Source organism: Xenia sp. Carnegie-2017, unplaced genomic scaffold, assembly GCF_021976095.1.
Source record: "Xenia sp. Carnegie-2017 unplaced genomic scaffold, XeniaSp_v1 HiC_scaffold_6, whole genome shotgun sequence".
NCBI lineage: Eukaryota > Metazoa > Cnidaria > Anthozoa > Malacalcyonacea > Xeniidae > Xenia > Xenia sp. Carnegie-2017.
The window spans coordinates 6,704,975-6,729,877 of record NW_025813526.1 but is presented as its reverse complement, the minus strand read 5'-3'; the positions used below and the strand labels follow the sequence as shown (position 1 = coordinate 6,729,877).

Below are 24,903 nucleotides of genomic sequence, written 5' to 3'. Positions count from 1 at the left end.
ATCTCATGAACAGTTCGCACTCCTTCACTGACAAGTTCTTCTATCTTTCTAATAACCTTTTCATCTAGTTGTTGTGTCATTCCGCTGTGCTGAAATAGCAAAGGCAAAACTAGTTAGTGTCATGAATTTTATCATGCACATGCCACAAATGATTGTGATGTTCTTGTCTACAGATTGCAAGGCGAGCATGTCAAACAAGAGCATATACCATTCCAAGTCTATGCGTGGTGTGATCTTCTGGCCTTGGAAATGAAATATAGATTCTGCATTCAGTTTTTACTGAGGAGCTGGGGTTTATTAAATGGGCTCGCAAATCAGCAGAGGTCGTGTCACGTTTCTTCTTTTTAGCGTCATGTGGCACCTAAAAATATTGCACTCTAATCTTTTAGAAACAAACCAATTTAACATGTGTATACTTGTCGATTTACTATGAACAAAATAAAGCCACAGTATAAGCAATTTTCTTTTTATTAGTAATATACCTTGTATTCTGGAAACTTTATTACTTCTTTCATTTGTATGATGGCTGTGCAATCAAGTTTTTACTATCTTGCTTCAGAAACGTCTCTGTTTTATAGTATGATCTCCACGGTCGCCCTGTAATATGAGTAAAACTTTAATTTTAAGTCCAATTTACTTTCATTACCTAAAGAATTTATGAAGAGTAGTGGTGTCATCTAGAATAATTACCATGAGATTTGATTCATGTTTTTTTTTCTGATAAACGTTTCTGTCTACACCGTGTTGGCATTCCAAGACATTCGTTCCAACCAAATAGAACGGTACTCCATCAAAAGGGATGGGCTTTTCAGTACCGGTTTAGATTCCCACCAAATACGGTGTGGTTTTAGGTCATTTTGGTCTAACGCACAAAACCATTGTAACAGTAGTTTTCATAGATTATGTTAACATACAGCGAAGCAATATAATATGTTACGTGAAGATGAGGAGATTTTAATTTCGTTAACAAGGTGCACTTTTAATAAATTAAAACAGGCCATGACCATGTACGATTATTATATTGATATTATACAGCAGGAAATGCACAAGATGAATCCTAACAACTTCCGTAAATACTTAGCTGCAGATAAACATTACATTTTAAACCTACTGATTTTATTGATTTATACTTGGTTCAACAAATGTATTCGACATTCTACTAAAATAAATACTTAATAATGTGTGATGATTGCATCATCACGGTAGATATTTCAAATATTCGCGCTCAAAACGCATTTTACCGGTGGCTCCAAAGCTCTTTGTTTTCGTGAAGACTGTGAATTTTGTCGTGGTCGCGTTTTCAAAATCCCTCACGAGCTCAAGCGCTTTTCCAAAGAACTTACATAACCGAAAAAGGATTTTCTTCGTTGACAATATTGTCAATTTATGGAATATATAAATCAGATAAAGTATAATCTTCCATGTTGCGAAAAGAGTAAGCGCGATGTAATATGTAAATATGCTGAAATTAATTATTAATAGCTTTAAGTAGACAAGTTAAAGCTAAAGGGCCTGGGCACAAGGTGCTCTACCATATCTGAAATAGCCTTCACCTCGTTACAAAGTTGTATCATTTGCTTGTAATTAAAAGGGCTTTTTCATCCCATCCTAGTGCAAAATTTCAAATTGTAGACCAACGTTTACTGATCACCCAATCAAATGCTAACTTCTCACAATCACTCATATTGCACGAAGCATGAATGAAAACGTAACAGCTGTTCTTGCCGGCCAGCGCCAATCAAAGTCCTAATTTGATTCACGTGCTTTTGTTGTACCATATATGGTATAAAAGTATAATTGATTTCGTATCGTTTTATTGTTTCGCGCCATATTGTATTGAAAATTACAAACGCAATGTCATGAACACATGCTTATGACGTGCTTATACTGTTGTTTTGTTATAACCGATTTGTTATTTTGTTGTCGTGTTAAGTAGTTGTAAATGGTATTAAATCCTAATAACTACAAACGAACGAAATGTGACATGACATGCTTATGTCACGACACATGACATAAAAGCAAGAAATTAGGACAAACAAATATTTTAAGTCGAGTTGACTGTTAGTGTTTGTACTCTAAGTTTACGATCAGGATTATGGTTAAAAGATGCGCATTGGGCACTTGCAATATTGATTCCAGGTATCCGGAGCGTTTGTAACATAGATATAATAGGACTAGATTGCTGACGAAAATCTAAAACATGGATTTCTTTATTTTAATTGAACAGATTGCATTCACTTGAAAATTATTAATATGGTGGTGATAAACAGAAAGAGCAAAGGAATCTATTTATTGGTGTATTTAGCCATTTCTGTTTATTTTTTAAAGTCAAAGGCAAGCGGTGCGTGTACAACGTAACAAAACAAAGATTCAGCGTTGACGTTGTTGAATAAGTTCACATAACTGTTGTTTTGTTATAACCCATTTGTTATTTTGTTGTCGTGTTAAGTAGTTGTAAATGGGATTAAATCCTAATAACTACAAACGAACGAAATCTTTCTACTAGATTCTTTTATTTTACTGCTGTTATGGCAAATGTAGTATTTTGATAGAATGCGAAATATTGTATTACAGTATTGTTACTTGTTCTTTATATAGACTTCTCATGCAAACCGGACGAAGTACAGTTTAAATGTAAGAGCGATGGAAAGTGCATGCCCAAAGATTGGGAGTGTGACGGTGTAAACGATTGTTCTGACCATTCCGATGAAATGAATTGTGGTAATCAACTGTACAGTTTGTAATTTTGTGTGTCAACAGTGTGTGCAGATAAGATAGCTGACTGGAAATCGACGCTTAAAGGATATTGACAACGAAAATTTTTATGGCATATTTTTGAACCTTTGTGATTACTTTAAGTTTCTTTCATTTTTGGCTTGATACTAGGCGTTCCAATTAATTAATGATTGTTGACATTTTCAATCTTTAAAACATGAAACTTCAGTATTGTGTGTGTGAGTAGGTGTTCCTCCTTTGCACATCTTGATGTTATATTTTTACTTTGAAATTTACTTTTGCACTAATTTTTTATCTTTGTGGTGTTTCTTCACCAAGCAATCATTGGAGTTGACTAAATACATGTGTTTTATGTAGCATTTGTGATATATCTTTTCTAGGTTCTTGTCCACAAGAGAAGTTTTCTTGTGGTAAAGAGTGTAAATTTAAATATATGATTTGTGATGGTTACAAAGATTGTAAAGATGGATCTGATGAATCACCTTCACATTGTGGTATAGTCATTTTTGTTTGGTGTCTCTGTTGTGACGTGATAATTTTGTAACCAGTCTCTTTATTGTAGCAAATATATCTTGTTCTGACAACAAGTTCAAGTGTCAAGACAGTAAAAAATGTATCATTGAATCTTGGAAATGTGATAATTATAAAGATTGTGATGATGGAAGTGATGAATTTGACTGTGGTGAATTTGTTTATGATAACAGATTTCATCTTTTTCATGTTCATTTTCATATAAAACTCACTAAGAATATTTATTGTGGTTTTATTTGTACATATAATAGGTGTGCGTCCTTGTCCTAAATTATCATTTCAATGCAATAATAACCAGTGTATTGATATAAATTGGAAGTGTGATCATAATGATGACTGTGATGACCATTCTGATGAAGAAAATTGCAGTAAGTTTGGCTCATTCATCTTGTCAACTGGGACTAGGTACAATGTATCTTGAAACAAGTCACTGTTACAGTTTTTATAAATTATGCACCCAGAACCCAAATTTTTTAGAGCCAGTGGTAAATCTAGGGTACATCAAAATAAATTATGGAAGCTCGTTTTTAATTCAACAGTATTTTTTAACAATCTTGTTGGTTAAAATTTTCCAAAGTATATTTAACACTAAAATACTCCCAATAAGATTCACTTCAAAGTATTTTAAATTAAATGGAAATAAATTTCAGTAATGTATTTTGACTACCCTGGATTTGCTACTGATTAGAATGTACTGTTTTGAAAAACACATAAGTATTCAGTCTTTGAAACTCAAATCAGCATTCAGCAGTCTTACCTAAAACATTACTTATCAAAATTAGATCAGCAAAACTTTGCTGACCTGTGCCATTGTTTGTACACTTTGTCCTTTAAGCTTTTCATTTATTCCCACATATGAGTGAAGTACATGGGATTAGTAAACTAAATTTTCTGCCAATTGCAGCTTATACAGAGTGTAAGCATGATTTGGAGTTCCAGTGTACAATAAAGAAGCGTTGCATCTTGAAAGAAGCATACTGTGATGGTCACTCGATTGTGAAGATCAATCTGATGAACCACCTAATTGTAATTCAACTCATAAACATAGAAAAAATGTAATGTTGATCGATTTGACTGTAAGGATGGAAGTTGTATTCCTTATAAGTGGGTTTGTGATGGTGACTGTGATTGCACATCTGGTGATGATGAAAAGCACTGTAGTAAAGGTACAAAATTTAGTCAATTTAACTATGGTACCATTAAAACTAGTGTAAAACAATTTGTTAGGATGAAACTAGTGTATAACAGTTGTCACATTGGTTACATACTCTTGATTTCCTATTCTTTAATATGAATATCATATATTCTCATCTTAAATATCTTTTACACTATATTGAGAAGATCTGTTTTGTTTGTGGAATTTTACTTTAAAAATCCATCTGAAGTATAATTAATTAATATATTGAAATATAAGTGTTTTGCTTAAAATCCATAAGAGATAATTATTATTTAAAATATTGCTAAAGCAAATGCTTTTGATATTTTACATGTTGATTATCATAAATGATGAACTTTAGGTTAACAGTCAAACAGGTTTTAAGTCAGTGATTATGGGTTTTGTAGAATGTGAAAAAGATGAGTTTATGTGTCCCATTTCTAAAAAGTGCATTAAAAGATCGATGCTGTGTAATGGTGACAATGATTGTCCCAATGGTACAGATGAAAAGTACAAGTGTGGTAAGCTGAGTTTTGTAGAAAAATTGACAGATTTCTTCTCAATAGTTTTAATTGTTTGAAAATATAAATATTTCTATTGACAACGGACCTTTGCCCATATAAACCTGAAAACAATTTGTTTTACACATAACTTAGCACAGCTAGAATTTTGTAACTAATTTGTCAAATTTAACTAACACAGGTTGTATCTGGCTCTTGTAGATGTTAAAAGAAAAGTTAATGTTTGTTTTACAGTTAGCTAAATAAATAGACAGTAAATTTGGTTCAAATTATTTAAACAGGATTTTAAACTATTATCAAAACAACCCTTAACAAAAACACCAATCAATAAGAATTACAACCTTGGAATGAGTTTGTCACAACCTACATTGCACATAATTGCTAAAAAGTGAGCTATAGGCTGATTAATTGGCATCTCTTAGTAAAATGTCCTCAAACATATATTTATATAGTGATATAATGTTCATGCATTTTTAGCAAATTTGATGTGTCACAATGTATGTAACAATTTAGAGTTTATAAATGCTTAAATGAATGCACTAGAAACTTGTGTTTGGTGTCTATTCTAGGTGAACCACAATGCTCTAATGACAATGGTGGATGTGACCATAAATGTAACAAATTAAAATTTGGTCATTTTTGCTCTTGTCGTCCAGGATATAAACTTGAAGAAGATGAAAAGACTTGTAGAAGTAAACATTGTTAACTTCGATTGTATTCTTTGCAATTTCTTAATGGTTTTGCTTATTTAGAAATTGACGAATGTGATGAATTTCAGCAGTGTAGTCAGATCTGTGAGGTGTTTAACAAGACTGCCCAGCCATTAAGATGCAGTTGTGTTGCTGGCTATCGCTTGGATAAGGACCATCGAACTTGCAAAGCTATAGGTGTTTATAATTATTGCAAATATTTATAAGGACATGTATTTATTTATGTTTAGTGTCTTCCTCGTGTTTCCTTTGATATATTTCTGTTTGTTTGATACTTGATCTATGGAATGCTCCCATTTGTTCTCAAATTTTATTTTTACTTGTTGTTTTCTTATTTTTAGATAGACACCCGTACCTCGTATTTTCTGATCATTATTCCATCAGAAAACTCACTTTACACAAGAAACAGTCCGACTTCTTTGGCATAGTTCCTCATTTCGCAGGAATCATCGCAGTAGACTATCATTTTGGCAAGGCCTTGATGTTTTGGACTGGCATTAAAAGCAATTCAATTCAACAGACTAACCTGAGTAGCAAAATAGAACATGATAAAAAAATTATTGTTAAAAATGTTGCTTCCCCAGATGGTCTTGCAGTAGATTGGGTCACAGGAAAGTTGTATTGGACAGATGCTGGAAGAAAACGAATTGAAGTTTCTGAATTAGATGGTCGATATCGTTCTACTTTAATCGATACTAACTTGGATATGCCACGATATTGTACTTCATCCCTACTATGGGTAGGTAAATTTCAAATTTTCTTTTCCTAGTATCAATATGTTATTGTTAAAGCATTTGCTACTAAAAGAATATTGTGAACGTAACGTGATCTGAATTTAAGGAATTGATTATTTCTTGCGTCTCTAATCACGGTCTATATGTAAGTGTAGAAATTGCCGTGATTGTGATGATTTACAAAATTCTCACGATATATTTGCAAACGTCGATTTTTCAGAAATTTCTGTAGTTTCGTTTACATTAAACAAGTAAATATTTTCTTAGTTTCGTTGTACGGTTTCCCAGTTTTCACGAGAAGGGAATTGTAAAAGGAACGACTTTTGATTTGAAAATTTATAACATTGAAGTGGCAATTCGTGTTTAGGAATTTATTGAGATTTATACTGATATATTAATGCACTAATGTGCAATTTATTTATGAAACAAGTTTGGATAAAGTCTAGCCTTCTATTTCAGTTGCAAAGCAAAGTACAGTGTGTGACCAAAAAATGGCCCTCCATTAAATATGGGGTTGTTAGTTCATAAACTTTGCAAAATCTATTTGTTCGCCACACATGCTGTTGGGAATTGACATCTCAGCCTTTTTTCCGTGTATTTTGAAAATTGCCTGATGTTAGTGTTACGTTTTGTTGCAATATGTATTAATCAACCGAATTATTTCATTGTTGCTGGGCTGACATTTTGGCATATGTACGTTTTGTGAGTTTGTCTGTTACCTTGATTATTGTCTCAAATTACTAATGGAAAATGCATATTTTTACATAATTCAACGATAGTTAGCTTTTCGCATTTTCATAGTGCGTAAAGTACTGCTAGTATTGTTCTTTGCTACATATATCTTGTTAGAGTATCATAATATTTTTAAACTGTAATTACTGAATTTTATGTACCTAAACCTATTTTTATGGGGAACACTTTTTGATAACCCACTGTACGTGTAGCGCAGGGGTCTCAAACTTACAGCCAGAGGCCACATGAGATATATGGAGCATTGAAATATAACAAATTTGCACGTTACCTTCAGCTTTTTAAACTTCGCAATGTGCTTGAGCGGAAGTAGGAAGTTCGGACAAAATTGACGTAAGCCACTCTTGCTAGTTGGCTTGCGTCATAAGGTGAACTTTCTGCACGAAGTTTATTTTGTTTAATAATATTATTTTTTTCCTTAAGTGTCTCTGCGGGCCGGATAGAGGCCCAACGGGCCGCATCTGGCCCGCGGACTAGTTGGAGACCCTACACTGTAGCGGATAATTCAAACTCGATATTTACACATCGTTGTAAAGCGTCGTAAATATTTTTTCAAGAAAAAAAAAGCTATTAATTGTATTTGTGGTTACTAAACTTTAAAATTTGTTTTGATGCATTTTACAAAACATTTGCTTTTGAAAATTGTCAGGGGCCGGTTGTATAAAACGTAGTTAACTTTAATTATAGTTAACGCTAACTACCATAGTTAACTCCTTAACTTTGTGTTGCAAAAACGTATTTTGTCGGATAGTTGAAGTGGTACTATGACGAAAATTTTGCCTCTCGTTTCTTTTTTCATAGATTAATAGTGTATGTAAAAATCTCTTCTGGCGAAATTTAGCGCAATATATTTCATGCTGCTCAAGTTACGTAGCGATAAAACTTGAACTTTAAAAGCCGCCATTAAAATGCGCCATATTTGAATTTTCGAGAAGGAAGGTGCTTGTGACGTCATAGTCTTAACTCGCGGCTGTTTACAATATAACACTATATACAAATAGAGATATAAAGGTTGTAAAACTCAATTTTTTTAACATGCCTTCAACACGCTGTGTCGTGCAAGATTGCAGTTATAAGTCTGATAGAAGTACAGGCATTTCATTACATAAAAGCCCAAACGACGAGTCTTTGAGAAGAATTTGGGTTAAATTTGTTCAGACGAAGCGCGCAAACTTTAATCCGAGTTCGCGCAAAATTCGATTTATGATTTGTTCGAATCACTTCTCGGATGATTGTTTTGAGCGTTTATTCCATTTGGCTGGTATGAAACCTGGTGCCGTACCTACTATTTGGAAGAAATCACAAACACCAACAACGTCAAGAGAGCGGCGTCAGGTTTGCACAAGTTGCAATTATTATATACTTACACATATTGCAGATGATAAATTTTCACAATTTGAGAGAACCAATAATACATCCAAGCAAACTTTCAATATATAATATACATTTATACTAAGGTTTTAAAGGAAATACAAAATGAAGTGTCTGTATCATGCGATGACCTTTGGTCTTTAAACCTGACGAAGCTGCTTGAAGAACAAATTCGTTCAGGCAAACTTCGTTAAAGCCAGGGTGATCAAAATGCATTTCCTTTCATCGATTTCGAACTGATACATTTTACCACGGCATTGCTCTATTTCCATGCAGCATCGGCACTCTTGAGGTTGACAACAAGATCCAACGAACAATGGCCACATTCACACCTTTAATATTGGCTAAATTGTATGTTTCCATAAACTTATCATAGCTAACGGCAGACGATTTAGATCAAAGTAACACACTAAGAATGACATCTTACCATGAAGTAACGTCAACACGGGCATCAAAACGATCTTGCAGCATGTCTTCAACCCGCCGTTCTTCTGCGACTGTAGCTTCGTACTCAGCAATTTCATCAGGCGAAACAAGCGGCTCAGTATTATCGACAAATGGCAAAATTTCCGAATTAGATTCGTTCGAATTTGCCGTCACAAAAAAATTAGACATTTCAAATGTTCATAACTTCCTCGTTATATTATTATTTTTGTTTACATTTTACGAAAGCAATAATTGATATGTGTTTAAACTATTGAATGCTAAAATCGATGATTTTTAACGTAAAGTTTTCGTCATAGAACCACTTTAAAGGTTGGTTCTTTAAAGGTTAGATTGGTTCTTAGAAGAACCGTTTTTGCAGTTAAATGCGACACAGTAAACCATCTTAAAATAGCCGATCAAAATCAAACTTTATTTATGAATTCATATTTGCCGCTTTCTCTCGCGAAATGTCAATGGCAACTATTACGTCACGCCGAGTACTTTCCGACGATAAACCGACGGAATATTTTTTACTTCTATTCAAAAAAAAACACAAATTCACACGTTGATATCTCTTAAAATAATCATGGGATTGTTTTCAAATTTTCTTTGAATAGTCTACGCAATATATACATTTTATATGTCAAATAAACAGAAATATGAATTTTGCATTTCAGGTGACCTTTAAAGTGCACATACAGTTATTTCCAAATTCGTTGAAATTTTAAAGTTTAGACTGTGGAAAATATGATTTCGAAAAAAATTTCGTAAAAAAAGAAAAAACAAAGTTTTTGGGGGGGTTTGAATTAGCTTGCTTTTGAGAAATTTCCGCGCCGCTGAGGGGACTTAAAACGAGAGGTTTGTGACGTCATTTAAGGAACGTATGAATGCGCTGCATACAAAACAACACAGTGTGAAATAACAATTCTTTATATATTGCTTTGAAATTAATATAAAAATTGTACGAAACATGTCCACATCTGATTCTGAATCGAGTGCAGCAACAAAAGTGGAAAATATTGAATTGAACAGTCGGGAATTCGATTTAGAAGACGAAGATCAATCGTCATCAAATGCGCTCGAAACACCGATGGCGATTTTGAGTATGGCCAAGCTGAAGCGTATGAAAACGAACCACTTGCAGATGAAGAGTGGTTAGAAAAGTATATTAGAGAAACAGAAGAAGAAAGACGCCAAACAGAAGAGCTCAAACGCAGAATGCAAAATGAAGTTCCTCTTGATTCTTGGTAAGAAAAGTTGGAAAATTTGTTTATTTATTGTTGCCGAAGCTTTTGACAGATAACTTTCGTAGGTGCCATTGTGGTAACTGCCGTGTTCCTCTCTTGGTTAATCCAAAAGAATGTAGATGCTGCCACGAAATTGCCAATTGCATGATTGGAATGCAAGATCATATGGTGGTATCCGAATTAGGAAGGCAGCCAAAATGCATAACAGAGCATCCAGGATTTGATGCCATTTGCCTCAATCGCTGGGCATTAAATTTAGCTGCCAATCTTTACCAAAGACAAGATGGAGTTAGATATCATAAAGGATTCTTGGAGCAAAGGTTTGTTAGAATTATTAGTTAAATGTTTCTGTCTGGGTTATCTATGAATGCACACTTGCAAAATTTGTATTTTATGGACTCCTACCTGTTTTAATGGACCTTGTGTATTATGCCTTTTCAGGTTTCATCGAGTTGTTGCATCGAGACAAAAGAATTTCAATTCCAGATTGTGCTTACCATGTTATTAAAACTTCTAATTTAAAAAAATGAACACTTTGCAGGGTATGAAGAGGACAATTTGTAAAATAACATAACATTATATATTATTTTAGGTGTTTGCATGAGCCCAGCTAGTAGGGATTCAGTGAAGTGTGGAATGATTTAAGCCACTCTTGATTTATTGCATCTTTGATTCACACTTATACTTGTTATACAAAACATACAAAATTACAATTCCTTTCTCTTTATTCTGTCCATGCAGTCAATTCACACTTCACTGAATCCCAACTAACTGGGCTCATACCACCAGGTCCTAAAAAAACTGGTTACTTTCGGTTTTTTGGACAGTTCATTATATTTTTATGGCCTTTCATCCAATTCTTGCACACAGTGCATCGAGGTGCTGCTCTCTCATTTCTCTGATTAGTGATTATTTCTTTGACAGGTGATACTTCAGCTATATCAAACAATAAAGTGAGTCAGTTCCAAAAATAAGATTCAAATTAACTCAAAGCAAGTAATGCCTTTTGTAAAACCTGGCTTAGTTGGGGGGAAATGTACAGCTGGCATGCTTTTTCTTCTTGCTTTTTTTGAGATAGCTTCACTTTTTGATTGCTTGTCCAACATGGAATTCATTGGCAATGGAGTCATTCGTAAAAGATCACCTTTGGCTTTTCTCAATGTTTCCTCATCAATGAGTGCAGAGCACAACACTTGATAAATATCTTCAACATACCCTGGAGGAGCAATGTGCAAATTATTCAAAATTTTATTTTATGGTAATCATTTCTTATTAAGGCTTTCATTATTATGGCATTAAACACATAATATCTGGCAGTAGGAGAAATGTATTAAATAACCTTACCAAAATCCTGAGCATCTTTTACATTTCTTACAACAGCTTCACCATTTTTAAATTTTGGATAATGCACTTTAACCTGGGAACTCCATTAACCTCTTGATTATCCCTGTCCAAATTGCTGTTGAAGTGAGTTACAGCAAGGATATGCCTTCATGAAATATAAAATTGCATTCAATTTCTTGAAAAAGTTTAAATTGGAACAAGGGAATAAAAACTGTAATGACACATTGGTGTTTCATCACACATGTTTCATAGAATACCTGCAGAACATCCCAGGAAAAGAGTAGCTTATCATTTTGGGTGCAAACTGGTTAAGAACTGAGTGAAATCCCTCAATGCACTTGTTTGAGACATTGGAGAAGCTTTGATTCCAGCAATCAACCTTGGTTTAGTTAAAGTTGCATACATCTTATTGTATGATATAGAATCTAAAGACAAGGCAATGAATAAGAGATTATTAAACACATAATATTTCTTTTTAATAGCAACAAGAATTTTTTTAGATTTTTTACCTTCATTTAGCCATTTTCGTGGTTTATGTTGGAATCATGAGCACATTTACTCTCACACAGATTCCAGGTAAAATGTAGATATGCATATGCATCTGATGCGCGATATATTTTTTGCTACTTTGGCTAGCAATATTGTGATGCATCACACGACATCACACTATCACACTCGAATGACGTAATGTCCGCAGTGTCGCATTCGTCTTTCTCCCGAAAAAACTCGATGAAAACTCTCCTCACTGACAATTTAACCCATTCCGTTTATTTTTACGTCTTAATACTCAATAATTCGAGCGAAAAAAGTTTGCAAAACGCTTGCAAATATCGAGCAAGAGTCTGCCATTATACTTTTTTATTTACAATTTTGCATGGACAATTATATGATATGTCACCTATAGCAGTGTAGGTAGGTTCTTAGCCAATTGCAATCGAGATTGCTTAATATGCATAATAATAGTATTTCCCATGACTTCTGACTGGGAAAAGCCAAAGTCATTTCTCACTGGATCACTGGGGAAAGCCGAAATCATTTCTGACTAGGAAAAGCTGAAAATATGTCGAAGCGCAGGCGTAACAATTGTCAATCGGTTGACGATTTGCGAAAAGATGTCAACAGGAACTACATCAAGAATATGTGGGGTCGAGGATATTAAGTGATATCCAATCTATTAATTTGAAAGTCTGCAATGATCTAAATGTTGATGTAATTCTGTTTGTTCTTGTTTTGAAATATGGGTTGTCACTTGTGTGCTCTATTGCCAATGTTGCGTCTTCTTTGCTTGTACTCCCCGTGAATGTACGTAAAGAAGTGTTGGCTTTGGTATGTCCCAATTTAGAAGAAGAAGATGTAAATGTTCTTTTACAGTCCGCTTCTAAATTAAAAGTTCCTAGTACAACCGATAGGAAGTTGCATGTATTTACACCTCCATGCTCCAAATGTATTAAGTGCAACCATGACCTTGTGAGGTACAATAAGCCAGTAAAAGTTCAGGTACACGATCTTTCTGGAACTACCAATGGAGTGAAAGTTTCGCTTAGATGCAATCGCTGTAATTTGCTTTATGGATATTCCAAGTACGGTAATGGGAAAGATGGCTGGATGTTATATCCCGAACAAAGAAAAATGATCGAGGCTACGGATCTCTGTTTTGTTGATTCAACTTTGCTTCAGTGGCAGCTGTCACTCGCGTAAGTTACAATATAATCACTTGATTAATTAATGTTAAAATAGCAAGTAGATTTTACAAATGAAACATGTTTTCTATAGTTGTCATTCGTGGGTATCATTTAACGGTTTTTCTGAAGCGTTTAATGAAGTATACAATGGCAGTAAGAGAACGATATGTTGTAGATCTGTATTACTGTTATCACGTTGTTACAGTTTTGATGGTAAGCATTATTTGCGTTTTATATAAAGATTTTGGAGAAACAAGTTGCTGCTTCATTTTGGGTCGGCGAGATGGAGAATGAGTTGAGGGAATTGGGGCAACTGGACTTTTTTGGTTTGCTTAAAGAAGATGGGAACTCTTCTAGTGTTCTAGAACAAATCGACAAAATTAGGGCGAGAAGTTTGTACGAGCATACATCAGATGATTGTTCTGATACTTGCAAAGAGCGCGGTAAGTTAGATGCAATTGTATTTTAAAATTAGTTTAAAAGCTATAAATATATTCTATTGGAAAATAGCTGTGATTCTCATCAGGCTAAGATATTTTCGTAATCAAACTTATAGGATGTGGAAGGCTATGGGTTGCCGATGGAATATGGAAATTAATGTTTCCTCATTGCATGATGCGTAGAAAGGTACTTATCTTAGTTTTATATAAAATTACTCCTTTGCTTTTCGTAACTTAATAATATTATATGAAATTGTTTTCAGAATTTTGTAAAAGGTATTCCATTGCTGAACTATCCCAATGTATGCACTGAGTCGCCTCAACATGGAAAGGCATTCTGCGAACAGCATGTGCAATATTTGGAAAAAACTTCCCTAATGTACCCACTAGTGTGCGTGGATTTTAAGATATTGTGGTGTGAAGCCAAGTAACATAGGTATGTACTCCAAAATTGTCATGACTATAATCATGCTTGAGAATAAAGTCCGATTTTCATGATCAATTCGAGATATATTAACAGAGCTTTTACACTTAATCACAACTGCTCTTGCTTTGGTATATAGCATTTTGCAGGAAATTGGTACCCTTTCTCTAAATTTATCTCAATGATATGTGTATTACAGAGCTGACAGAAAATTACTACAAAGAATTACTCTATTTTATAGGTGAAGAATTGATTGACGACACAGGTCTGCTTTCTAACAATGACGTGTCAAAAATGGACGAAACACTGGGAAAGCTTGATAAAGATGACGACACTTTTCCAGTAGGAAATAGTGTTGTGGAGTCACAAGGTATATTTGTCTAAAATTTGTTTATTTCACAATATGAAAAACAGTTTTACATTGTAGCTAATATAGTAATATATATCAGTGAAACCTAAGTTTTCCTACTAACGTAAAAGTGGTCGTTGATGACCGTGTGTTATAAAGCAGGTTTGTGAATGACGGCATGAATTTGAATTTTTTTAACCTCATCCATATTATATATATGATGAAATTTCAATACATTGGTACCGATAATTAATAACTTATTATTTTTTTAAGATAGAAAAATAACTTTTTATGACAGCATTTGGATTATAGTTATACATGCACGCGTGATGGTGGGGAAATTGTTACTTTGGATTATTTTGATTTTGCGTGCTTTTCTTTGCCTTCTCGCACTTTCAATGTTTATAAAGTGTAGCGTCAAAAGTTTCAGGCCTCAAGCCTCAAAGTCATTCTTTTGTAAATGAAAACCAAATCTCTTGACAAATTTCTTGTCGGTTAGAACTTAGAAAGCCTTGTGTAGGTGTTTCATTCTTTTTGAACAATGCATGGAACAACAAAGCAGTGTATTGTGTGTCGTTTCGAAACTCAATTGATAACTAGTGCTAACGCTAATTTGTACCATATAGGCAATGCTGAGTTCGTTAATAATGAGCCAGATGCAATTAAAGCTATTTTAAGAGATTGTGTTGAACCAACAAAACAAAATGCAATAAGGAAACTGGGGAAAACAAAGACTTCAAAAGTGGTCAAGAGGGCATTTGTTTATAGTTAGAGGAGGAGGAATAATCGATAAATGGAGTCCTCTTTATAGGTAAGCACAGAGAATGCTTGACAAAGCGCATCTTCAGAAAAACTTTGTATTTATTATACATTTACATAACAATTAATTTTCAGATCTGAAAGCCCTTCTCAAGTGTTTTGATAACTCTTTCTTGGCTGCGCATTATGTTAAAGGAAATCAACCCAATGAATTGGAGTTCCGTTTTTTTCATATGACAACATGTGCCACCTAGATGGCTTACAAGCAGCGAAAAGTTTTGCCATGGTCTCAACCATGGGATAAAGCATGGCTGTCAATTCGTAAAATAATTGATAGCCTTCATATCAAAAATCACAAAGACGAGAAATGCCTGGAGAAATACAATCCTTTGCCTTTAAAACTGAAATCCCAAATGGAAATACAATGGCTGCTGAACAGACTTTCGTCTGGCTTTCCAGGTTTAAGAAGATACTGTGTGCTATGCCCAAAGTACATCATTTGTTTTACTTACATAGAATGGTAAAGCACAGAAACAAATATACTGTTAGATGCTATAAGACTGGTAAAAAACCTCTTTTACCAGTCGTTCGTAAGACGGAAAGCTAATTCATTCCCTTTTTATTTACGCATCTGTAATTGGAGATGAGCAATTATATATGCATGGTCGATTATCTACAACAAACAAATAATAGTCATTTTTACTAGTATTGAATTGCGTGGTTCATTCAACCTTCATTTCTTTAAAATTTTATTTTATCACTTTATTGCGTTTCGATTAACCTGTTTTGACTATTAATGTTCATTCGAAAATCACCCCCCCCCATTCCCCCCCGCTAGGTATCGTCTATTAATCGAATCGTCTCATCTCTAAATATAATCAAGCATTCCTTTGAACAATTTCATCACAATTCCTAGTTTTTTCAACAAGTTATATTGAATAAAAACATACAACATTAGTATTAAAAAATCAAGTTTTATTAAACGTTCAATTAAAATATGTACATATATGCCAGTTAGTGATCACTTGCTGTTAGTTCCTCCGCAACTTCGACAGAACCTTAATATTACTATATGTAACTAATGTCTAATTATTTTACCAAGGATCGGTGTCTGGTACAGGTTTAAGTTTCAAACAGAATCAAGAGTCCATGTCGTAATAACTGTTTCCTGGACATTAAAAATTGAAAGAATACCTTCTACATGTCAATGGTGCCTTAACTCAAATTGATATACTTCTGCAATTTACAAAACTTTATAGCTTATTTTAAACTGTGATGCAATCTTTCTTATTTAGAGTGAATTACATACTGAATACTTTTCTCTTTTAATTGACAGGAAAAATCAAAATTACTGTCAGACTGAATTAAATTTCTTTTATATTGGTCATATTACACATAATTTGAACATATCTTTCAAAAACATACACAAGCTCCAACATCATGAATATTTTCTTTTGATCAAATTTTTGATATTAGCTAAAACCCAAGCTAGCACTATGATAATGTACGAAAAAGATGTTTGCAAATCAATGCAGAAATATGAAGCATTAATGTTGATTGCTTAACTAGTCAAATTGATAAGTATATCATGCATAAAAAGCATTCTTTTAAATTAGAAAATCTCTGAGGGTAAATGTTGTAATAGATGAATGTAAGTAGGAATTTTTCAAAATCTGAAGAGCACAAATAAAACACTGAAAGTATTTTTATGCTTTTACACTGAGAGTGTTAAACGTCCATCAAGTGAAGTACCATTTGAATTTCCTTTATATTAGTCAGAGTGCAAAAGTGTCACATCTTGAAAAACAGCTATAAATGACATGAATATTTTATGCGCCTTTTCATTATTGAACAATTGTCAATAAATGCATGGACAAGATAACGGAAGATGCATTATCATGCATCATTAAAATTGTTGAACTTTATTACTGTGGCTGGAAAAACATCATTTTAAGGAGAAAAAACACTTAAGTATAAAAGTTTAAACGTTAAGATGACTGAAAATTATATAAAAACTTGAAGTAGCTACAAAGAGATTGGTTGTCACACTGCATCACAATACTTATGTTTTTTATTACGTCAAATTGAGACTTGATCAATGCACGACGTTCAATATAATGTACGTCATGCAGTTTCCGCTCATTGTCTGGATTGTTTTCAGCCAATTAGAGGCCTCAGCTTTTTTTACAAGGGGCGTAACACAAAAAATTCCTTAGCATATATATAGAGAGGCGTTTCAACATATCTTTCATTCGGTACATCTTCCTTACAAACTCTGGTAAGCTATAAACTAGGCAGGAATATGGCTTCAGACTATGAATTTGAAATTCAAGAAAAAACTATGGGAATTCGTGTGAGGAGAAAAAATGGAGAATCGGAGTATGTTGAAAAAACTAGTTTTTCGATGTCATTGCTGAAACACATTGACGCAGGCGATGACAGTGGCTTTCAATGTCGCGTATATTGCTCCTTGCGTGAAGAGTCCAGGTAAGTCAAGAATTTTTTGTTCTCTTATTTTTCATATTGTCATTGTTGTTCATCATTTCCATGCAGAGCAAAAATGTGTGTGTGTATTCAGGTTGTGTTTCTTCCGAAGCAAAGGTGCAATCTCTGGAGGTCAATCGAAATTTATGGACGATTTAAATAAATCATACAGTTCAGGTGTGTTGACAAGTGACTTCGATCCTCATGAATTCAAATGCTTCATCAAGTGGCAGATAAAGAACTATTTTAGGTAAACCAAATTATCGAAATTATTATTTTCATAATTCAAGATGTATTTCGTTTTTCTAATTTTTCACTGTATTGGAGACGTTGTCTTGCCGCCCTCATTTCACAAAATGTAATTATCAACTAATTCAGATTATTCGATCAGATAAACTATCCCCGTCATTTTGATAACTCTTTCATGTTGAGATGAAATAAGCCTAACCATTTTTTGCGGTGAAGTAACTTCTAGTTACTTCATGAATAAAATTGACATCAATGAACAATTTAAATCCTGAACTTTTAACAAAATAACGCTTCCAGGAAATGCCGAATCAATGAAGTGAGAGACACGTACCAAGCTGTTTGCTGCATTGGTAGACAACCAAATTCAGACGTTTGGGTTTTGGGCGAAAACTTGCAATTGAACGGTGATGGTGTCGTCGTTACTGCAGAAGAGACCAGCATTATATGGGTCAAGGCAATCTTGGAATCAGAAAGAACAGCAACTCATTGGCCTGAAGTAACCCTGCCTTTATGTTCCTTAACATTAGGTGAAATGGTGGAATCTCTAATATCCATGTTGCATCATAATGGTATCGCTGCTGTATTCACAATTGGTAAGCTCATTACAATATGCTCAATATTTTGGCAAGTGACGCCCGTTTATTACAAAATTGCTGACGTTTTTTCATGTAAAATACATTTGTCACGTTTATATTGAACCCATTTTAGCATGAAAAGAATAATAGTAATTTGTAGACCTGTTGCTTATTTAAGTTTTGAGGTAGTTAAATAGTGAATTTTATATGTAGCTACAATATTCACTTGAATGAAACGATATGAAGAGCCGGCGAAACTTGATCACTGATTTAATTAGTTTTTTTGTTTTTTTTTCAAAATAGCTGGAATGTTATTAGGCTTTCATTATGAAATGATTGTGGATATTCTGGGATTTTGTCCCCTGCCCATTGTATGTGGAACAAACAGACTTGGAAAGACAAAATCTTCAAAAGCCGCACTAAGTCTTGTAGGAAATGGATCAAACTTCTTTTCAGCAGTAAGGGAAAGATTCATCCCCAGGCTATGCAGCAGATCAACTTTGCCTCCCGTGCTCGACGACGTTAAGAGCCCCACAGTTATTGAAAATGTTGCGGTCTCTTTCTACAACAGTGGCAAAGACGGGACATGTGTTTTCGAAGCAGCTCCTCGAACCATTCCGATGTTCACAGTCAATTGGGAAACTTTAGAGGGATTGAACAATGACCCCAGGTAGATTTTTCCGTATTTATGGAAGAAGTTTCCTTTTTATTGCACTAATGTAATTTCTTCACGTGCTTAGAGTACTTGGAAGGCTTGTCCTAATTCCCTTTCAAGAAGGAACAAGAAGTCCTCTCGGAATCGAGAATCAGCAGAACGCAGAATTCCAAAACAATGTAATAATGGAAAGAGGGTCTAGTGCTTTTGGGACCATGGTGGCAATTAGCAGATCTGTTGAATACCTCTGCATAACGCGAACTAATGAGCTCTGTCAACAATTTGCCATTGAAGCACCGAACATCGACGACCGCTGTTTAAGAAATCATGCACTTTTGGTAGCATTTGCTGAGAAGGTAACTGCCTTATTAACCACATAACATGAAAAAATTGAGCAATAGCCAATGACAACTTGCACAATTATAACATAGGTAATACGTCTGGCAAGTATTGATGATCTCTATCCAAGCAATGCCATCGCTTTTTTCAAACAAACAATCCTGCCAGTGTGGATGAAGCGATTCCAGACAAACCAAGCGCAAGTGTCTCATGCAATGCTTCAAACAGAAAAGCCAATTATTGTGGACTTAATAATGAAGTCAATAGAGCACAAAATATCTTGCAAAAACGTATGTAATAAATTCATAGCCCATAGACTAAATTCATAAAGTAATTGTGACATTTCTCATTTCTAGCTACTCACTTGCGTGAATCCAAAAGTGACATTTAAGTCAAGCTCAAGTGGAGTAAGACTAAATGGAGTAGCAGTGGCACTGAAATGGTTCTTCGCCTTGCTAAAAGATCACGGTATTCTGTTTCCGAATGAAGAAAGAGTGAGACAAGAAATTAAGTCTCTCGACATTGGGGTGGTCAATGGGCGAAGCCAGTATTTCAATGCAAAGGCAAATGGTGAAAAGATCAGCAGAGGCTCAGATGGAGTAGAAACTGCTTCCAGAAACTGCGTAATTATAAAACAATCTGCATTTGGAAGTGAGAATTGGATTGTTTTTTCGGAAGGTTAGCATTCTTAACAACTAATTTTATACAGATGGAAGCAAGTGCGAAAAGATTACAAATGGAATAGACTGGCTATTCTTTAGTCATGTTATGTTAGTTTCAAAGTATTATCATTATCAGCTTCTTTAAAAATTTATTTAAGAACAGATGCTATTTAAAAAGAAATCTAAAGTGTATATTGACTAAACGTGTGATTGTCATTGAAAAGCCAAATAGTAATAGTCATTTTTTTAGCCTTCAACATCTTAGATACAAATATCGCAAGAGACAGCTTGGGGTCCACCGCCGAAACCAGCATAAACGATTCAAACACAGCGTCTACGTCTGAAATGGAAATTGGTAAACGCAGCAGACCGTCAACATCTGGAACCAGAAGATACGAACCAAACACACCGTCCACATCCGACAATCAAAATGGAAGAACAAACACATCACGTGACGAAAATGCAAACACCACGCAAAACTCACCCTTTGAGTGTGGTGGCACAACACCTGATGGACCTGACACACAATCAACCTATGGTGCTGAATCAACAAATTTAGATGATAGTGGCATTAATCTGGAAGGTAAATACACTGATAAAAAGTATTATGCTAAAGATTCTTCTATTTGTCTCATATCTAAAAATTTTTATCATACTAACATTTTGTTTTTATACTGTCGTATTAGTGGAGCTGGGAGAAGTGGACAGAATGGATGTTTTAAACACAGTTAGTGCATCAAAGAAGAAGAGATGCAAGCAAATAGGGAGCGAACTAGACATGTTTAAAACAAAAAAGTTTAAGAACAAAGGTATATAATTAAAAAAGTATTGTGTTTTGTGTAACGTGTTGAGAATAGTATGGTTATGAAAATATAACTTCTCACCGTATAAATGAGCTATCCTGCCATAAGATTACCTAATTGGCTAGCAAAACAAAATATGTGACAGTTTGCCTTCATCATTCATTATATGAAATATGATAACAAGGCAGAAGTTCTCTAAGAAATCAACAAGTATATCTCTAAACAATTGTTTTTTTTTTCGTTGCAGCCAAATACAAGTATTGCTATTGCAAAAAGGTTTGAAAAATTATGATTCGTTTTTTAAGAATAAACGTGTACTTTTAATCATAATATACTATCATACTTTTCACACTTCATTAGGAAAGGTCAAAGGACGAAGAAGACGAAATGATTGTTTGCGAAAACAGAAAAAGAAAACCAAGAAAGGTTCAATATTTTTTATCGTTTTATTAATTGATTCGCCTCCTGCTCCTTTTGTAAAGCCAGGCCTTATATCAATAAAAAAACAAAGCGTTTAAAGATAAAATATTGAGTTGCTTAGTAGATGTAACATGTATAGTATTCTTTTAATTTTAGTGTCCAGGAAACAATTATTACCACATGGTCTGTTTGAAACTTAAAGTTGTACCAGACACTGATCCTTGGTAACAGAATTAGACATTAGTTACGTATAGTGAAAGACAGTATTCAAACTGATGGATTGAATGTGATTTCTTTTTAAGGTTCTGTCCCAGTTGCCGAGGAACTAACAGCAAGTGATCAGTAACTGCCATATATGTACATAATTTAATTGAACGTTTAATAAAACTTGATTTTGGAATACTAATGATGAGTGTTTCTATTTAATATAACTTGGTGAAAAAACTAAGAATTGTGATGAAGTTCTTCAAAGGAATGCACTTCAACACAACAGACTATACCTCAAAACCCAATTAAGATGAGACAACTCGATTAATCGACGATACCTTACTTGGGAGGATTTCATATGAACATACTGAATATTCAAAACAGGTTAATCGAAACGCGATTTCAAGTGATAAAACAAAACTTTAAAGTTATGAAAATAGAATTAACCACAAAACTCAAAATATTAAAAACGACTAATATTCGATTGTTAAGAAATATGCGTTAACTCAAAAGTGAATGATTTTAGCTTTCTGTCATATGAATGAGGGTAAAATTGTTTTACCACTCTTGTAGCATCTAACAGTGTATTTGTTTTATAGCACACAGTATTTTGTTGAATCTAGTAAGCGCGACAAAGTCTATTCAAGCCAATGGTTCAAGCAGTCAAAGCCATTGTGTTTCCATTGGTCTATGTGGGGTTTCATTTTGGGAAGGCAGTGTTGACAATTGGTGTTCAGTTGCCAGATCGTAAATTAAGTTCATAGATTAGTGAACTTTTGACGAACACTGAAATATAGTTTAGTGAGTTTCTTATAAATTTTACGAAATTTTTAATAAAAAAGTATTCAATTCTAACGACTGGACTGTAATACCTCGACAATGGTCCAAAATCATTGAAAATTTCTGAGTTAATCAGACGTGTTCCAGCAATTTCCAATGTCAAAAGTTAACATAAAACTTTTGACATAAGAGAGCATGAACATTTCATCTAGTTAAAGAAAGGCAGGAGACTGTAGTTTCCCATCTTTATGATTTCTGATAGTATGTCAATTATTTTATGAATTTATTGCAATGCTTATTCCATGACAAGACATAACGGCACTCGAGTGTGGTTCTGTGATCAGTCACAATATTGTATTCTCATGTGATGCGCTATTACAGTCCATTGTGATGTAATCCGATACATTGTAATGTTGTGATACATTGCAATAATAAAGATGATGCGTTGTTATGCATTGTGATAAATGTGATGTATTTTGATGTAGTATGATACATTGTGATGCATTGTGATGTAGTGTGATGCATTGTGATGCATTTTGATGGATTGTGATGCATTGTGATGCATTGTGATGCATTGTGATACATTGTGATGCATTGTGATGCATTGTGATACATTGTGATGGATTGTGATGCATTGTGATGCATTGTGATGCATTGTGATGCATTGTGATGCATTGTGATACATTGTGATGCATTGTGATGCATTGTGATACATTGTGATGGATTGTGATACATTGTGATGCATTGTGATGCATTGTGATGCATTGTGATGCATTTTGATGGATTGTGATGCATTGTGATGCATTGTGATGCATTGTGATACATTGTGATACATTGTGATGGATTGTGATACATTGTGATGGATTGTGATGTAGTGTGATACATTGTGATGCATTGTGATGCATTGTGATGCATTGTGATGCATTGTGATGTAGTGTGATGCATTGTGATGTAGTGTGATGGATTGTGATGTAGTGTGATGCATTGTGATACATTGTGATGTAGTGTGATGCATTGTGATGCATTGTGATACATTGTGATGGATTGTGATGCATTGTGATGCATTGTGATGCATTGTGATGCATTGTGATGCATTGTGATACATTGTGATGCATTGTGATGCATTGTGATACATTGTGATGGATTGTGATACATTGTGATGCATTGTGATGCATTGTGATGCATTGTGATGCATTTTGATGGATTGTGATGCATTGTGATGCATTGTGATGCATTGTGATACATTGTGATACATTGTGATGGATTGTGATACATTGTGATGGATTGTGATGTAGTGTGATACATTGTGATGCATTGTGATGCATTGTGATGCATTGTGATGCATTGTGATGTAGTGTGATGCATTGTGATGTAGTGTGATGGATTGTGATGTAGTGTGATGCATTGTGATACATTGTGATGTAGTGTGATGCATTGTGATGCATTGTGATACATTGTGATGGATTGTGATGCATTGTGATGCATTGTGATGCATTGTGATGCATTGTGATAGATTGTGATGGATTGTGATGCATTGTGATGCATTGTGATGCATTGTGATGCATTGTGATACATTGTGATGGATTGTGATGCATTGTGATGCATTGTGATGCATTGTGATACATTGTGATGGATTGTGATGCATTGTGATGCATTGTGATGCATTGTGATGCATTGTGATAGATTGTGATGGATTGTGATGCATTGTGATGCATTGGGATACATTGTGATGGATTGTGATGCATTGTGATGGATTGTGATGTAGTGTGATACATTGTGATGCATTGTGATGCATTGTGATGCATTGTGATGCATTGTGATGTAGTGTGATGCATTGTGATGTAGTGTGATGGATTGTGATGTAGTGTGATGCATGATACATTGTGATGTAGTGTGATGCATTGTGATGCATTGATACATTGTGATGGATTGTGATGCATTGTGATGCATTGTGATGCATTGTGATGCATTGTGATAGATTGTGATGGATTGTGATGCATTGTGATGCATTGATGCATTGTGATGCATTGTGATACATTGTGATGGATTGTGATGCATTGTGAATGATGCATTGTGATACATTGTGATGGATTGTGATGCATTGTGATGCATTGTGATGCATTGTGATGCATTGTGATAGATTGTGATGGATTGTGATGCATTGTGATGCATTGGGATACATTGTGATGGATTGTGATGCATTGTGATAGATTGTGATAGATTGTGATGCATTGTGATGCATTGTGATGCATTGTGATACATTGTGATGGATTGTGATGCATTGTGATGCATTGTGATGGATTGTGATGCATTGTGATGCATTGTGATGCATTGTGATGCATTGTGATACATTGTGATACATTGTGATGGATTGTGATGCATTGTGATGCATTGTGATGCATTGTGATCCATTGTGATGGATTGTGATGTAGTGTGATGCATTGTGATGGATTGTGATGTAGTGTGATACATTGTGATGGATTGTGATGCATTGTGATGCATTGTGATACATTGTGATACATTGTGATGCATTGTGATGCAGTGTGATG

The 24,903-nt window shown here is 34.4% G+C and overlaps 4 protein-coding genes and 1 long non-coding RNA gene across 5 annotated transcripts; all 5 read left to right on the top strand.

Annotated features, from left to right (window-relative positions):
• Window positions 1–1,848: 1,848 nt before the first annotated feature.
• LOC124457035 (low-density lipoprotein receptor 2-like) lies at window positions 1,849–6,397 on the top strand. The gene is given in 13 exon segments (XM_047007334.1): window positions 1,849–2,139; window positions 2,228–2,341; window positions 2,599–2,721; window positions 3,117–3,230; window positions 3,299–3,418; window positions 3,519–3,635; window positions 4,172–4,263; window positions 4,316–4,433; window positions 4,831–4,944; window positions 5,514–5,636; window positions 5,697–5,831; window positions 5,996–6,368; window positions 6,370–6,397. Coding segments are annotated over 12 exon segments (1,545 nt in total). The 5' UTR covers window positions 1,849–2,139; window positions 2,228–2,253.
• A 3,624-nt stretch (window positions 6,398–10,021) lies between these two features.
• On the top strand, window positions 10,022–10,690 carry LOC124457034. Its single transcript, XM_047007333.1, has 3 exons — window positions 10,022–10,182; window positions 10,248–10,502; window positions 10,624–10,690. Exons 1-3 carry the CDS (start codon window positions 10,154–10,156, stop codon window positions 10,688–10,690), a joined length of 351 nt encoding a protein of 116 aa, XP_046863289.1. The 5' UTR covers window positions 10,022–10,153.
• Window positions 10,691–12,417: 1,727 nt separating this feature from the next.
• Window positions 12,418–13,961, top strand: LOC124457033. The gene is made up of 5 exons (XM_047007332.1): window positions 12,418–12,434; window positions 12,639–13,220; window positions 13,300–13,421; window positions 13,466–13,651; window positions 13,912–13,961. Exons 1-5 carry the CDS (start codon window positions 12,418–12,420, stop codon window positions 13,959–13,961), a joined length of 957 nt encoding a protein of 318 aa, XP_046863288.1.
• Window positions 13,962–14,048: 87 nt separating this feature from the next.
• LOC124457799 lies at window positions 14,049–15,112 on the top strand. The gene is made up of 3 exons (XR_006952802.1): window positions 14,049–14,084; window positions 14,314–14,442; window positions 15,048–15,112. It is a non-coding gene; the product is annotated as an uncharacterized LOC124457799 (long non-coding RNA).
• A 3,685-nt stretch (window positions 15,113–18,797) lies between these two features.
• On the top strand, window positions 18,798–21,773 carry LOC124457032. The gene is made up of 9 exons (XM_047007331.1): window positions 18,798–19,158; window positions 19,229–19,499; window positions 19,839–20,160; window positions 20,395–20,727; window positions 20,831–20,953; window positions 21,195–21,223; window positions 21,308–21,373; window positions 21,524–21,591; window positions 21,670–21,773. The coding sequence occupies exons 1-9, from the start codon at window positions 18,821–18,823 to the stop codon at window positions 21,704–21,706; spliced, it is 1,587 nt and encodes a 528-aa protein (XP_046863287.1). The 5' UTR covers window positions 18,798–18,820; the 3' UTR covers window positions 21,707–21,773.
• The last annotated feature ends 3,130 nt before the right edge of the window (window positions 21,774–24,903 follow it).

Bases quoted from the DNA above. Each gene is read 5' to 3' on its own strand.
- LOC124457032 (XM_047007331.1), top strand. From the start codon at position 18,821: ATGATTGTGGATATTCTGGGATTTTGTCCCCTGCCCATTGTATGTGGA. The intron at 19,159-19,228 runs GTAGATTTTTCC...TCACGTGCTTAG, and splicing joins GGATTGAACAATGACCCCAG to AGTACTTGGAAGGCTTGTCC. The intron at 21,592-21,669 runs GTAACAGAATTA...TTTCTTTTTAAG, and splicing joins GTACCAGACACTGATCCTTG to GTTCTGTCCCAGTTGCCGAG.
- LOC124457033 (XM_047007332.1), top strand. The intron at 13,221-13,299 runs GTAAGTTACAAT...TGTTTTCTATAG, and splicing joins CAGTGGCAGCTGTCACTCGC to TTGTCATTCGTGGGTATCAT. The intron at 13,422-13,465 runs GTAAGCATTATT...TGGAGAAACAAG, and splicing joins ACGTTGTTACAGTTTTGATG to TTGCTGCTTCATTTTGGGTC.
- LOC124457034 (XM_047007333.1), top strand. From the start codon at position 10,154: ATGCAAAATGAAGTTCCTCTTGATTCTTG. The intron at 10,183-10,247 runs GTAAGAAAAGTT...TAACTTTCGTAG, and splicing joins GAAGTTCCTCTTGATTCTTG to GTGCCATTGTGGTAACTGCC. The intron at 10,503-10,623 runs GTTTGTTAGAAT...ATGCCTTTTCAG, and splicing joins AAAGGATTCTTGGAGCAAAG to GTTTCATCGAGTTGTTGCAT.